Source organism: Gambusia affinis, linkage group LG01 (assembly GCF_019740435.1).
Source record: "Gambusia affinis linkage group LG01, SWU_Gaff_1.0, whole genome shotgun sequence".
NCBI lineage: Eukaryota > Metazoa > Chordata > Actinopteri > Cyprinodontiformes > Poeciliidae > Gambusia > Gambusia affinis.
Window position 1 is genome coordinate 20,688,491 of NC_057868.1, and position 14,480 is coordinate 20,702,970.

The 14,480-nt window shown below is 39.0% G+C and overlaps 1 protein-coding gene across 2 annotated transcripts in view; it reads left to right on the top strand.

Annotated features, from left to right (window-relative positions):
- The window catches only part of LOC122829985, a 52,074-nt gene extending 39,036 nt beyond the window's left edge, over positions 1 to 13,038 (top strand). The window contains exons 1-8 of one of the 2 annotated variants that reach the window (XM_044115001.1): positions 4,206 to 4,612; positions 4,780 to 5,391; positions 5,506 to 6,222; positions 7,981 to 9,754; positions 10,734 to 10,910; positions 11,574 to 11,750; positions 12,079 to 12,125; positions 12,425 to 13,038. In XM_044115001.1, the coding sequence (XP_043970936.1) occupies positions 4,788 to 5,391; positions 5,506 to 6,222; positions 7,981 to 9,754; positions 10,734 to 10,910; positions 11,574 to 11,750; positions 12,079 to 12,125; positions 12,425 to 12,948 (4,020 nt within the window). In that variant the 5' untranslated portion in view covers positions 4,206 to 4,612; positions 4,780 to 4,787 and the 3' untranslated portion in view covers positions 12,949 to 13,038. Of the gene's footprint in view, positions 1 to 4,205; positions 4,613 to 4,779; positions 5,392 to 5,505; positions 6,223 to 7,980; positions 9,755 to 10,733; positions 10,911 to 11,573; positions 11,751 to 12,078; positions 12,126 to 12,424 lie in introns of those variants that run through there. The other variant, XM_044114992.1, reaches the window with a different exon arrangement.
- The last annotated feature ends 1,442 nt before the right edge of the window (positions 13,039 to 14,480 follow it).

Consider the following 14,480-nt stretch of genomic DNA (forward strand, 5'->3'; position numbering starts at 1 on the left):
TTTACAAATGTTTATTGACATACATGAATTAAAGTTCTTTGGCTCTCGATCCCTGGCTGAGGACATCAAGCTGTGAATTGCAATAAGCTCGGATGAGCATTCCCGATGTTGGTTAGGAATGTCATCCACTGGGGCCCAACACTGGTGGTTGATGGATGATGTGTGCTTCGAGAGCTGGGAAAGCGGAGGTGGAGAAGGGTAGAGGTGGGTTGAGCAGAGCTGGAAAGCGGAAAATGCCATGAATGGAGGTCCTTATGAACTGGGGCTTGGTCGGTGATTGGCCGTGACGTGGCATGGTCCAGCGTTGATAGGTCAACGACGATGACCGAGACGCACCGATTGGATGACGCAAATGGGGCTAGAGAGTCTTCCAGCTTGAATTTGCGCAGAGGCTTCATTTCAATCTGGAGAGACTCAGATGGAGAGAGACAGCGATTAAAAAGTTTTATTGACATACATGAATTAAAGTTCTTTTGCTCTCGGACCACAGCTGAGGACATCAAGCTGTGAACTGGAATAAGCTTGGATGAGCATTCCTGATGTTGGTTAGGAATGTCATCCCCCAAAAAGGAGGCCGGGCCGTGGAATTGGCATCAGGGAAAGTGGAGAAAAAGCGGGAGGAGCTAAGCTAACCCAGGGCTTACAGGCTAGGACTTAAGGAGATTGTAGAAGGTGATGTTACTGTGATAGAGAAAAATTGGGAAGCTGATGGATGAAAGTCGGCTGGGAATGCCGCTAGGCGTAGATTGGCGGGATGCTGGTAGATGAAGGCAACTGGCGAGGCATTAAATGGTGCAATGCTTGTAGATGAAGGCCAGCTGGGGACGCCGCTATGCGTGAAATGACGGGATCCTGGTAGATGATGGCCTGCTGGGGACCCCGGTATGCATAATATGGCTGAATTCTGGTAAATGAAGGCCAGCATCCCGTCAACCACCACCAGTCACCAGTGCTCATCTGGCACTGAGGGAAGCTACGAAGACGGAGAAGAGATATGTATAATTATATGAAGAGAATGCTGAAGATGAACAACGAAGCTGTTGGCGTAAGGTCGAGAGAATACCTTGAAGACTGGTTAAACGTAATCTAAAAGGTTGAATGATGTCATATATAGATTATTGCCTCGAGGTCGCAAAAATGCGGGGGCTTGGAACGATGGATGAGCATAAAAAAAACTAAGACTCGAAAGGAGGATGAAAAACAGAAACTATTGGAAATAAAATTACAGTACGACACATGGATTAAGGTTTGAAATGAGTGATTTTGTCTAATATATGGATTGGATTGAACAAAGGCTGAGAGAGACAGCTTATCAGCAAAACTTAGAATGACCAGATCTGTAACACTCTGATGAAATTGGTTAATGGCAGTTGATGACACAAGAAAAATGGTGGAAGTTCGGCTTTATGGGTCGAACATGACTGCTTATAGCGGAGAGCAGGAAACAGGTTATGGAGATGGAACGGAATTCGTAAAATGCTGAGGACTCGAGCTGCTGAAATGGAGGTTAAAACTGAACCAGCTGCGTGGAGATTCCCCCTCAAAAGGGCCTTGCCCAACAGGCTGAATTAGAATGAGAAAAATTAGAGAGGAGATGCCATCCTGGACTCCCAGCGATAAGGAGGTGCTGGCTCCACCCCCGTGTAGGGTTGAGAATATGAGGCGGTAGTAAACTTGATGCGTAGATTTAAATTTTTTTAATATTAAATATAGATTAGATAAAGCTTTTTCACTTGTTGAAACATCCCATGCAAACTAACTTGACTTGGACCCAGGCAATGACATTGGAGGTTCAGTTCCTCCAAAAGGGGCTGTGGCTTCAGGATAACTTGCGAGTGCTGATAGTTTGTTGCTGACGGACCCACAAGAATGACTTGTAGGTGCCTAATGATGATTGGCTCAGAAGTGGAACTGGAACAAATGAGTGGGAACCTGGGTAAGCTAGAGAAAAGGCTGCATAGACCTAGAAGTGACGGGATGGCTTGGGAAATAATAGCGTGCAAATTTCGGACAATCTTGGATGAGAGATGAAGCCTAGAAGTGCCAGATGGGACATGAGCTTGAATTGTCAGAATACGGGACAGTTTTCTTGTTAGCGGAAAACAGCCCCGGCTCCAAACGAGTGTAACAAGGGGGCATCGACTTATTTTGGGGGCAAAATTAATCTACATAGCTGAACATAGTTAACAACTCAGTACCCTGCAGGCTACTTGTTAACAGGTATTATTGCTGTATTATTAGCTGGTCATCTTTTAGCTGTCATTACCTGTATCCGACAGCATTACTCAACTCAGTCAGTTAGTTTGGGGGAAAACTGCAAAGTTCTTTGCATTTTGCTGGCATGATTCTAACGCACATGCGCAACTCTGCACAGCAGCAGCAGGTCTCCTTTGCTGCCGCACAGGTGCAAACCCAGCGCAAGCGTCTCAGCGTTCATGTTGTGTTTGTGGGTGATTGGGAAATAGATTACGATGTTTTAACGGATTAAACAGTTTTTAAAAGTGACAGGGGACACAGATATGGGAAGTGCAGGAGCCCCTATAGTATCAAATTGATATAGGAATAACGGAGAATTGACCATTCTGAGGTGGAAAACATCAGCTTCCAGTTCAGGAGGGTGGGGGAACACTGCTGACTTTGTGAGCGGGCAATGCCCCTCAATGACTGCCCATACCGCCAGGCCTGGCGGAGAAGCAAGTAAACTTCTGAGACCAAGGATATACCCAGAAAACGACTTAGACAAGCCTAAAAACTTAAGCTAAGAAAAGGGGACACTTTGTTAAAGACCTGATGAAATAGCAACTGCCAGACCATTAAGGTCTTCTGGTTTACTCTGTACTGCACATCTGGGATGAAACATGAAACGGCAATCAGCATCTATGCTTAATAAAACAAGGAAAATTACTGTAAGTCAAACACCAAAATGCATATAATTTTAAATTGATGCTAAATCACCTTCTATTTAAAGTTACCTTTGATGAGTAGTGAATAGGACACTAAACAAAATTTGATAAGAAACAATGATTGGATGATAGCCCTTGACAAACAACAATTAGTGACTTGTTTAACAATTGGTGAAAGCACTTGAGCTGACTTGTACCGATGTGCCCGGAGGGATTATTAGTCAGCTCCACGTTCTGTTGGCAACTGCTCTACAACGCAGTCACCTTAACAGCTGAGACAAGAGGCACAATCATTATTAGCCTAATGACAATTATATCATTAAGCTAATGATATAATTTACTACTTGGAGTCAGTATCGCCACTCGTGCGATTGCGAACGGCTTTGCAGCATACTAAATGTCAGTGATTTTTTTTCTCCCATTGCATTTAACTCTCATGGGTTGTTAATACGCATCTCATTCACTAGTGTCAATGGTAGCATGACTATATTATCACGCAGTTAAAGACAGCGAGTGCACTAATTGACGACGAGTTAGCCGATGGTGAAGCAGAGAAATGAATGCGGTAACCATGACAACCCGTGACCGTTAGACTGCCCGGCTCTTCTGTAGCTCGGTGCGCATATGTCTGCTGTTTTTTTATGAATGAATAATCCCCCTGTGCGAATCAATATGGCCGCATGACTTGAGAGGGACTGAGAAAGGAGCGGGAAGTCCAGTGCAGGGCGTAATAAAGTTCAAGAAGGAATATATTGGGGGCTTGGTAACAGTAAATGACGGAAGCTACTACTGAGTGCGAGACACTGTAGAAAAGAGGTTGCCGAACCACCTTGGGTTACCACTAAGAGGGATGCTACTATTTATTAATTTATTTATGCATTCATTTAGTTCAAAACCCTGAATGAGACATGTGAAGGCTACGTCTTACCCTGAAAGCCCGAGGGGGGCGTAGCGTGAGAATCCGATGGGATGAGCTGATGACGGACGGGCTGACAGCTGCCATGCAGAAGCGAGAGAGGCTGTTGACGTGGCTGAACCGGTGGAAAGGCAGTGCGATGAACGGCGATGGTGAAATGGAGAGATTATGAACGATGAGCTGGGAGGGAACGGCAGCATAGAAGGGTGCGGCAAGACGTTGGCGGGCCCGGCCAGGGCCTGAGGTGAAGAAAGATGGCCCAGGGATGTAGACAGTAGAATCTTGCCAGAGATGGACCGTGGAGTAAGTGGAGCAAGAGACAGTGAATCCCAGTCAGGCGAGAGAGCGGCGGGAGAAGCTGCTTGGAATGATTGAGGCCGGGGCTGGGAGAAATTCTCTTCCATCTGAGGAGCGAGGGAGAGAAAAAAAAAGGGCCAAACACACGGCTAAGCGGCTTTTATGATGAAAGTTAGAGGTGGAAGGGCCAGGAGTCATGGAGAAAAAGATCTGGTGAGATAGCTGACTAAAAAGCTGAGGCGTGCGGATGAACAAGTTGAGCGCAGCTGGAAAGCGGAAGATGCCATGGATGGAAGTCGTTATCAACTGGGGCTTGGTCGGTGATTGGCCGTGACGTGGCTTGGTCCAGTGGTTATAGGTCAACGAAGATGACGGAGACGCGCCGACTGGATGATGCATGTGGGGCTAGAGAGTCTTCCAGTTTGAATTTGCGCCTAGACTTCATTTCACAGCTAGTTACAAAAATTTGGAGGTGCACAACAAACATGTTAATTGGGTGAGTTCAGTGTATCTTATTGTTATTTAGCTGAGTTTAACTTATTGTCAGGAAGAAATAGAGATTGTTTCGATGCAATAAATCTGAAGATAGTGTTTTTAACAGTGTTTCAAATATTAAATTATTGTTAATTCTGTTTTTCACATATCACATTTTTTCAATAATAGGAGATGCAATGGAAGAAAAATACCTGAAGAAAGTTATTCTCAAGGAGGTGGTTCAACATGAAAGTGACCCAAAACTCTCTGAGATAGTGACATGTGAAAGTGGGAAAAAGAACCTAATCACGCCCAAAGATCCATTTCCCATCAAGAAATTGTTTTCCTCTGATGTGCGAACTGTACTGATGAAAGGAGTTCCTGGTGTTGGTAAAACTTTCCAAACAAAAATGTTCATGATCGACTGGGCAAAAGGAAAATCCAACGAACACATAAAAGCTGTAGTGTCCCTTGATTTCACTGAGTTGAATACAAAGAAGGATGAAGTAAAAAGCATGGAATCTCTGCTGAATGATTTCTTCAACAAAAAAAATGCTGTCTCCAAAGATAAGAAAAAGATATGTTTCATTCTTGATGGTCTGGAAAAATGCAAACTTCCTCTTGACTTTGTAAAGAACAAAGAAGTTAAAAACTTGAATGAAGCAGCATCAATGGATGTTCTGCTAACAAATCTGATCAAAGGAAATCTGCTTCCTGACGCTCATATTTGGATCATTTCTCAACCAAAAGGAGTGGATAAGATTCCTTCTGAATACATCAACAAAACTGTTCTCTGTCAAGGTAAGAATATTTATCATGTAGGTAAATTACTGTTCATTTAGCTTACATACGTTTTTATTGACTTTATTCAAAAGTTATATGATTTTACCTCCATGTACAACTTTGTCTGATTAGAAACCTATGAACAACGGGAGAAGTTGGAGACATGCCTGAAAAATAGATTTCGGAAAGAAATCACTGATGAAAAAGATGAAATCAGTCATCCAAACCAGAAAACAACAGAACATATTAAACGAGAAAATGGCTCTGAAAAAGGAGAAAGTAAACAGAACGAGTTTACAAAAGTGAATCAACCTTCTGAGATCTTCATAGACGGGGAAGGAAAGAAAACTAGAACAGTGCTGACCATTGGAGGAGCTGGTATAGGAAAATCTTTTCACATGAAAAAATTTATTAAAGAATGGGCTAAAAAGGATAATGAGAACTGGTCATTTTTCACCTGGATCAAAGATGCCTTTAGCAAGGCAAAACCTCCAGAACTTTTGTTTCTAATTGACTTCTCAGAACTCAACTCGATAAAAAATAAAAACATGAGTTTGTTTGAGCTTCTTAATCACTTCTTCAAGGAGACCAAAGATATCATCATCTCTGACTATTCCCAGTTAAATGTTGTATTTCTATTGGATGGACTCAATGCATACCAACATTGTTTAGACTTTGAAAACAATGAAATCTTGACTGATGTCAGAGAACCATCATCAGTCAATGTGTTACTAACAAACCTTATCAAAGGAAACCTGCTGCCAGAAGCCAAGGTTTGGATAACCTCCCAGCCTCGATCTGCTCAGAAAATCCCTGGTGACATTATTGACAGACTGACAGAAATACGAGGTAAGATCTGCAGATGCAAATTTCACACAATTAGATTGAACCTAAATGTATTTTATAATATTTAAACTGTCATCAGTAAAATTACAAAATTTTGACTTTTAGTTAAAATCAAATTATATTAAAATTTATCAACAAACTGGCCATGCAACTTTTCAAACTGAGTATCAAGGATGAATCTTTTCTATTCCAGAGAGCTATGTATGTACACTAAATACGTCTTAATTAAATTACTGTGTACTGCTTAGGCTTCAGGGTGTAAAACTAACTTAGAAACTGACAAGTTTCATTTATTAAAAGTGAAGAAAGTTGATAAAAAACAAGACAGACACAGAAAATATATTTAGAAAAGCATTAATTCCACTCTACATAGGACATATTAAACAATAACTAAGGCTACATTCACACAACAGGCAAATGTGAAAAAAATATAATTCTCAAAGAAATCTATGTAAACTGTAAAACCCAGCAAGTCAAGTTCACTCAAATGAATTGGGGAAACTGATTGCATAGATTGATTTAGGTTTTGTAACTAAACTGTTTTAGTTTATTTTATTACGTGATTACAATCCAAGGAACCCAAAGCAATTAGGATAAGGTAACTCAAATACATTTAATTCATTTTATTTAGTGTGTTGCAACTTAAATCATTAACTATGTTAGACAAAAATGCTCTACTTATTCATACTTATTTAAATGTGTTACATGTTTATATTAAAATTAAGTCATATTATCTTGAATGGTTCTTATTTAATCAACTTAGATCTCTAGAGTTTTTCAATCCATTTGCACAAAACTGCATGAGTCAGTGGAGCTTCAGGGGGCTCTGGGAGGATATCATGACCCTGGATCAAGTCCATAAGGGGTGCAGATAAGTTTGGACTTTATGGATCCAAGCCTTCATCAGATCTGAGAAGAGTTAAACAAGGTGGGTTCTCTCCCAATTAAATTCTGAGGAGCAAGGTGTATTTGAGGGTTATAGGTTGCCACATTTCAGCAAGAGACATTGCAACATGCACTAAAAGTACCAATTAAAACGTTGATGAGATGTATACCTGCGTTCCCAATTGCTCTTTCAATTCTCGCATTGACTATTGAGTGTATGTGTATGTAGTACATGTAGATGTGTATTTACAGCACCTGTATCTAAGCTAGGCTGACAGTTTCAGCACCAACAGCTTTAGATTGGTGTTTCTTCAAGGTTGGATGGTGAAAGGCAGAGCTGTTCCTTCATGCAGAAGTCGATGTCACTTTAATAGTAGAATCTTATGACACGCTTCTTATACACATATATAGAGTTACAACACGTCTCCTGATGTTTTTCAGTTCACGCAATGTGAATGAGCGCTTTTCATATCCGGTACTCAGACTTTCCTGGTGCATTTACTGACAGTCTGCGCCATAAAATGTATAAGCACTGGTATATACAACTCATAATTTTAATTCAACACATGGCCGCAAGAACTTTCCTTGACAAAAATGTATGATCCCAAGTAGATTTTGAGTGAACTGAAGAACCCTCTGTAGTTTTAAGATTTAATCTGCTGTGTGCTTGTATTTTTACTACATTAAACCCCTATAAACTGAAAATTGCATAAGTTTAGTTTTTACAACACATTCCTTTGTCACACAGGAGCAGGTCAAATTTTGCGATTAGTAGTCTTTTATTGTGTCTTTTTAAATTTATATCAAAATAATATTTAATATAAAACTGTTTCAAAAGTATTGAATCTGTTTTTTATCTACATTTTGTTTTTTCAGAGAGGCCTGATATCACAAGTCAAAGAAAACTCAAAAGTGAACTAAAAGATCAGTTTACCAGTGTGTCTGAAGGGATTGATGGACAGAAGACCTCAGCTCTTCTCAACGACGTCTTCACTGACCTCTACATCATAGAAGGGGACAGAGCTCAAAATGAAGCCATGCACGTTCAGGATGCAAACTTCAAAACAACAAATGAAGAAACATCTATTAAATACTGCAACATCTTTAAACCTGCAAATAATAATCAAAACATTAAGACTGTCCTTACAATCGGAGTAGCAGGCATAGGAAAAACATTTGCCTCAATGAAATACATACTTGACTGGGCAGAGAGCAAAGAAACAGAAAACATTTTTTTCATTTTTCCACTTCCTTTCCGAGAGTTAAATCTGAGAGCAAATAAAGAACACAGTTTAGAAGATCTGATTCATCAGTTCTGCCCAGCAATGAGGACCTCTGAAATAACTGACTATGACAAGTACAAGATTCTGATTGTTCTGGATGGTTTTGATGAATGTCGTCTTGATCTTGAGTTCAAAAACATCAATAAAATGAGTGATGTCACAACACCAACCTCAATAAAAGGTCTGTTGTCAAATCTCATCCTGGGAAATTTGCTCCCTGAAGCTCAAATCTGGATCACCTCCCGACCTGCAGCATCCAACAACATTCCTCTAGAAAACATTGATCGAATGACAGAAGTGAGAGGATTTAATAATGAGCAAAAGGAAAAGTATTTCATGAAACGATTCAGTGATAAGAAGGTGGCTGAAAAAATCTTGTCATATGTGAAGAAATCAAGAATTCTTTACATAATGTGTCACATCCCTGTTTTCTGTTTCATCACATCAAAGGTTTTGGAGGACTTTGTTGAAAGAAATCAAGATGATGGACTGCCAAAAACTCTGACTGACATGTACACACATTTCCTTTTGCTCCAGCGCAGACAGACAAAAGTAAAATATAACACAGATCAGTCAACCTCTGAAACCTCTGGAACGGAGACATTCTGTGATAAAACTAATGATGAAACAATCCTATCTTTGGGGAAACTTGCTTTCATAGGACTAGAGGAGAAAAACCTTCTCTTTAGTGAGGAAGACTTGACCAGTTGTGGGACTGATGTAACCAAAGCTGCTGTTTTCTCTGGGTTGTTAACTCAGATCAAACGAGAAAATCACGAGCTGTACCCACAGAATATGTTTTGTTTTGTCCATAAAAGCATTCAAGAGTACATGGCAGCTCTCCATGTCTTCTACTCATTTAATAACAAAGGAGAAAATGTGTTCACAGAACCTAGCTCAGCAGCCTCAGAGTTTTATAAGAAAGCAGTGGACAAGGCTGTTGAGAGTGAACATGGGGACTGGGACATGTTCCTTCGCTTCCTAGTGGGTCTCTCTCTGGAATCTAATCAGGATCTACTTCAAGATCTGATTGATGAGACTGAAAAACACAAAGGCACTAGTAAGAAAGCAGCAGAGTACATCAAAAAGAAGATAAGAGAGAACAACAGTGACACAGAGAAAAACCTTAATCTTTTCTACTGTCTTAATGAGCTGAATGACGACACCCTTGTTCAAGAAATCAAAGATTATCTTAAATCAGAAGAAAAACCTTTTGAAACTTTCAGTGCTTCTCAGTGGTCAGCTTTAACCTTTGTGCTGCTGACATCAGATGAAAACCTTGAAGTGTTTGATCTTGAGAAATACCTGAAATCAGAGAAAGTTCTTCTGGGACTGATGCCACTGGTTAAAGTCTCAAAAACTACTTTGTAAGTATTTTTATAAAAAGTGTAAAATGTCTTTTGTAGAGCTATAAACTTGTCATATTTATTCAGTGTTTAAGGATTTTGATGCAAAAAACAGTCCATAACTTTTCCAGAAGCTGCTTTAAAAATATTGCATCAGGAAACAAAACATACAAATGTTGCACTGCTTATTTGAAAACTTATTCACAAATATACAAAAGTTCAAGGCCTCACACTATTTTAGCAGGTCTCTTCTTTTGCTTTTTACATTGTTGTTCTTTTGTGGCAACAGTAATGCATTATAACTAGAGCTCTAAACTAGCAGGCACTTTTTCATTTGGGCTGCAGCAACGCTATAAAAGTTAAGGTCAAATAGCAACAAAAGCAAAATGTAAGCATGAGATGATATTCAATAGAATGACTATTTGAAGCCACAACAACAAATACTAGTCCTTACTTTGGTAAAGCATTGAAAGCCACCTGGTTTCAGTCAAGTTGTCTCATTTACTTGGAAAAAAAAATCTCACTCTGAAATAACACAATAATCCATTTGGTTTGTCTCATATAAAAAGTGTCATTACCTTTAACTTTTTAGGGTATCATAAATTAATACCTTCATTTAATTGCCATACTTCCATCAGTTTGAACCTTGACGAAACAAACTCACTCAATCATAATACTCACTTCTTCAACAAGAGAAAGATGTAAAATATTATTGTAAAAATACTCTTTAAGTTGCTTCCATGTAGTGTCTACTGTACCTCACTACTTCAGAAAATTAATTCATGTTACTTTTTCATTGTGAACAAACATTAATGTTTTACATGAGATTTAGGGCTTTTGCCTTTGTCTAGTTTGACAACACAGACATGATAACTTGTCTTTTCCTGTTTTAAAACAAGACTCATACATTGTTCCTTTACTGTGATCCTTTATTATTTTAGAAGAAAATCACACATTGTTTGTCAAATTAACTTGATTGTTTTCTTGTATCTTTTTACAGACTGAGTTGGTGTGAACTCTCTGAAGAATCTTGCAATGGATTGACATCATCAGTGCTAACCAAACCATCCTCAAATCTCACAGAGTTGGACATGAGTCATAATGATTTGCTGGATGCTGGAGTGATGCGACTTGCTGAGGGATTGAAACATGTGAACTGTAAACTAGAGATTCTCAAGTAGGTTTTTCAATATATCAACCAGTGTTATAGTTAGCTACTATTTTGAGTTTATAATCTGTTTTGTCCCCAGACCTAAAGCCATTCTATGTGTTCACAATTCTTGTTTGTATAAAGTGGCAACATAATACAACAGTCCTATGAAAATAGTACTGAGAGTGATAAAACTAAAGTTCAATAAAACTTGCTTAGTGTAATTTTGAAGAAAATATGGTGTCTCAAAACATTAGACTATTGCAGCTTATGTTTTTTTGATAAAAATAGATGTAAATGTAAATCAATGAGTTATTGTTATCAAAAATAAGCTGGAATATTCTAATGTTTTGAGACACCATATTTTGGACTCTCATTATTTGTTGGCCACACCCTTCAAAATTACAATAAACTTCTATTCTTTGAGGGCCGTGGCTACAATCTAGTAGCTCGCTGTGGAATGTTTGTGAATGGGTGAATGACCAAATGTGGCATGAAGTACTTTGGGGTCCTGTGGACTTGAAAAAGTGCTAGGAAAGTTCAGGCCATTCACCATTTAAACCATAACTGAGTTTTACACAAAATTATATTCAAAGATTAGTCAATGTCATGTTGGATATGTGTATATATATATAACTGTCAAATTTTGCTGAGCTCTATTTCTAATTCAAAACTGTGTCTGTTTTGCAGGCTGGCAGGATGTCAGGTGACAGAGAAAGGCTGCATTTCTCTGGCTGAAGCTATTCAGTCCCATATAAACTCCTCTCTTAAACACTTGGACCTTAGTTACAATCACCCTGGAGACAATGGGATGAGGGCTCTCTATGCCATAGTTGAGGATCCAACCAGAAAACTTGAGACAGTGAAGTGAGTAAATAAATCAGACATTACTCAGTACTGCAACTTGTAGAAAAATAGCTTAATCTAATGTTGCACCATGTGTGAGTAAAGTCTTTTCACAGCAATCAGGTATTTAAAATGCATCCCTCCATCACTTGTCTTGCTAAGCTCAGCTCAATAATAAATGTTATAGTCCAAGAACTGATGATTTAAACTTAATACACATACTGTGTAGCAAATAACATAATAATAATAAGCTTTCATAACAATGAAAACTAGGAATGAAATATTATCTAAAGTCTTTCTGATTTTTTTTCTAAAATTAAATGAATCTTTCTTGTCTTACTGTGCACAGCTTTGACTATGAAGGAGAACATCGACTAAAACCTGGTTGGAGTAAATGTAAGCTGTTTTTTTCCCTCAAAACTTTTACATTTTTGTATTACAAGATGAATCATGTTTATCTGAAAGTGAAAGTTAGAACTTCATCATCTGAAGGGTATTTAACAGTCATACTAAATATAACAAATGACTTTATATGTAAGGAAATCATAAAATACTTAATGACTCGTAATTCTCCATATTTAGCAGATTTAATATTTAAATTTATGGATTCATTATGGTAAAAACTACACATTCTGAAACTGTCAATGATTAAATTTTTACAAAGCTTACTTTATTTTCTTCTTGAACAATTTCAGATGGTGCAGATCTTATGTTTGATAAGAACTCAGCAAGCAGACGGCTTGTTCTGGCTGAAAACAACAAAAGAGCGGAAACTGATAATGATGTCAAGAACCTGGAAATGCGAAATACAAGTGATGAAAGGTTCAGGAGGACCCAGGTATTTTGTGATGAAGGCCTGCAACGACTTTGTTACTGGGAAGTGGAATGGAAAGGTGTGGTGGGAATTGCTGTGGCATATAAAGATGTGGGTAGAGGCTGGAACCGTGATGGTGGTCTGGGATGCAATGACAAGTCTTGGAGTCTGCTCTGCTCCAAGACTGGATACAAAGCCATGCATAAAAACACAAAAGAAGAAATCAAAGTCCCTATATGTAAGAAAATAGGTGTGTTTCTTGACTGGGAAGGAGGAACTCTAAGTTACTACAATATAACATCAGAGAAGCGGAGCTTGATTCATACTTTTAAATCAAAATTCACAGCGGAGCTATTTCCTGCCTTCTGGTTTAAAAAAGGTTCTGTGACTTTGTGTGACCTGTAGATTTATGAGTGCACAAGTTAGAAAGACTATAAGCACTTAGAGCGGTACAAAAAAGTGTTTACCCGTTCCTGATTTAATTTTTTTGTATATTTGTTACACTTGCAGATGTCATAAACAAAAACATTAACAATGCTCGAGCTTTATTTGCAACAGTTGACAGGCTCACAAATCCTCCTATCACGTTACCACCTGAATTTCAGTCTATTGCTGCCTGCAACCAGTTTTCCAGTTTCTTTTCAGAGAAAATTCAAAAAATCAGAAGATTAATCTGCACATCCACTATAAAGTCAGTACCAACACTGAACCCAAACAAAACAAATACAGGAAAAATGAACCAATTTCAACTACTTAATTATAAAACCCTAGAGGAAATTATAAGTCAATTAAGCTCCAGTTCTTGCTGTCTGGATGTTCTACCCACACATTTCTTTAAGAAAGTCCTGCCTGTTGTTGCTACTGATCTGATCCAAATAGTAAACTCATCGCTCTCATCAGGCGTTTTCCCCCAGGCTTTGAAAACGGCAGTAATCAAACCACTGATAAAACAGAACAATCTAGACAAATCACTGCAGAATTACAGGCCGATCTCCAACCTCCCATTCATCAGCAAAGTTATTGAAAAAGTTGTGTGTAAACAGTTAAATAGCTTCCTAACGATAACCAACTGCTTTGACTCCTTCCAATCTGGTTTCCGGTCTCACCACAGCACAGAAACTGCCCTCGTAAAAGTGTTCAATGACATCCATATAAATACGGACTGTGGGAGAACCACAGTGCTGGTTCTGTTGGACCTCAGTGCAGCTTTTGACACTGTTGACCATGACATATTACTGAATCGACTGGAGAGTTGGGTCGGACTCTCCGGTCCAGTGCTTAACTGGTTTGAATCGTACATAAAGAACAGGGATTTCTTTGTTTCAATTGGAAACTTCTCATCAAAGAGGTCAAAGGTCACATGTGGGGTACCCCAAGGTTCAATCCTAGGACCCCTCTTATTCAATATCTATATGCTCCCACTAGCTCAGGTTATAACAGGAAATAATATTAGCTACCATAACTATGCAGATGACACACAGCTCTACATTACGATGTCACCAGGAGACTCAGAACCCATCCAATCACTGAACAGATGCTTAGAACAGATAAATGTGTGGATGTGCCAAAACTTCCTCCAGCTGAACAAAAACAAAACTGAAGTTATTATTTTTGGACCTAAAGAGGAACGATCTAGAGTCAGTGCACAGCTTCAGTTATTACAACTAAAAACCAGTGATCAGGCCAGAAACCTGGGAGTAGTGATGGACTCTGACCTGAACATTCAGAGCCACGTAAAGACAGTCACAAAGACGGCCTTCTATCACCTGAAGAACATTTCCAGGATTAAAGGACTAATGTCTCAGCCAGATCTAGAGAAACTCATCCATGCGTTTATCTTCAGTCGTATTGATTATTGTAACGGCGTCTTCACAGGTCTGTCCAACAAATCAATCAAACAGCTGCAGCTGATCCAGAATGCTGCTGCTCGTGTTCTC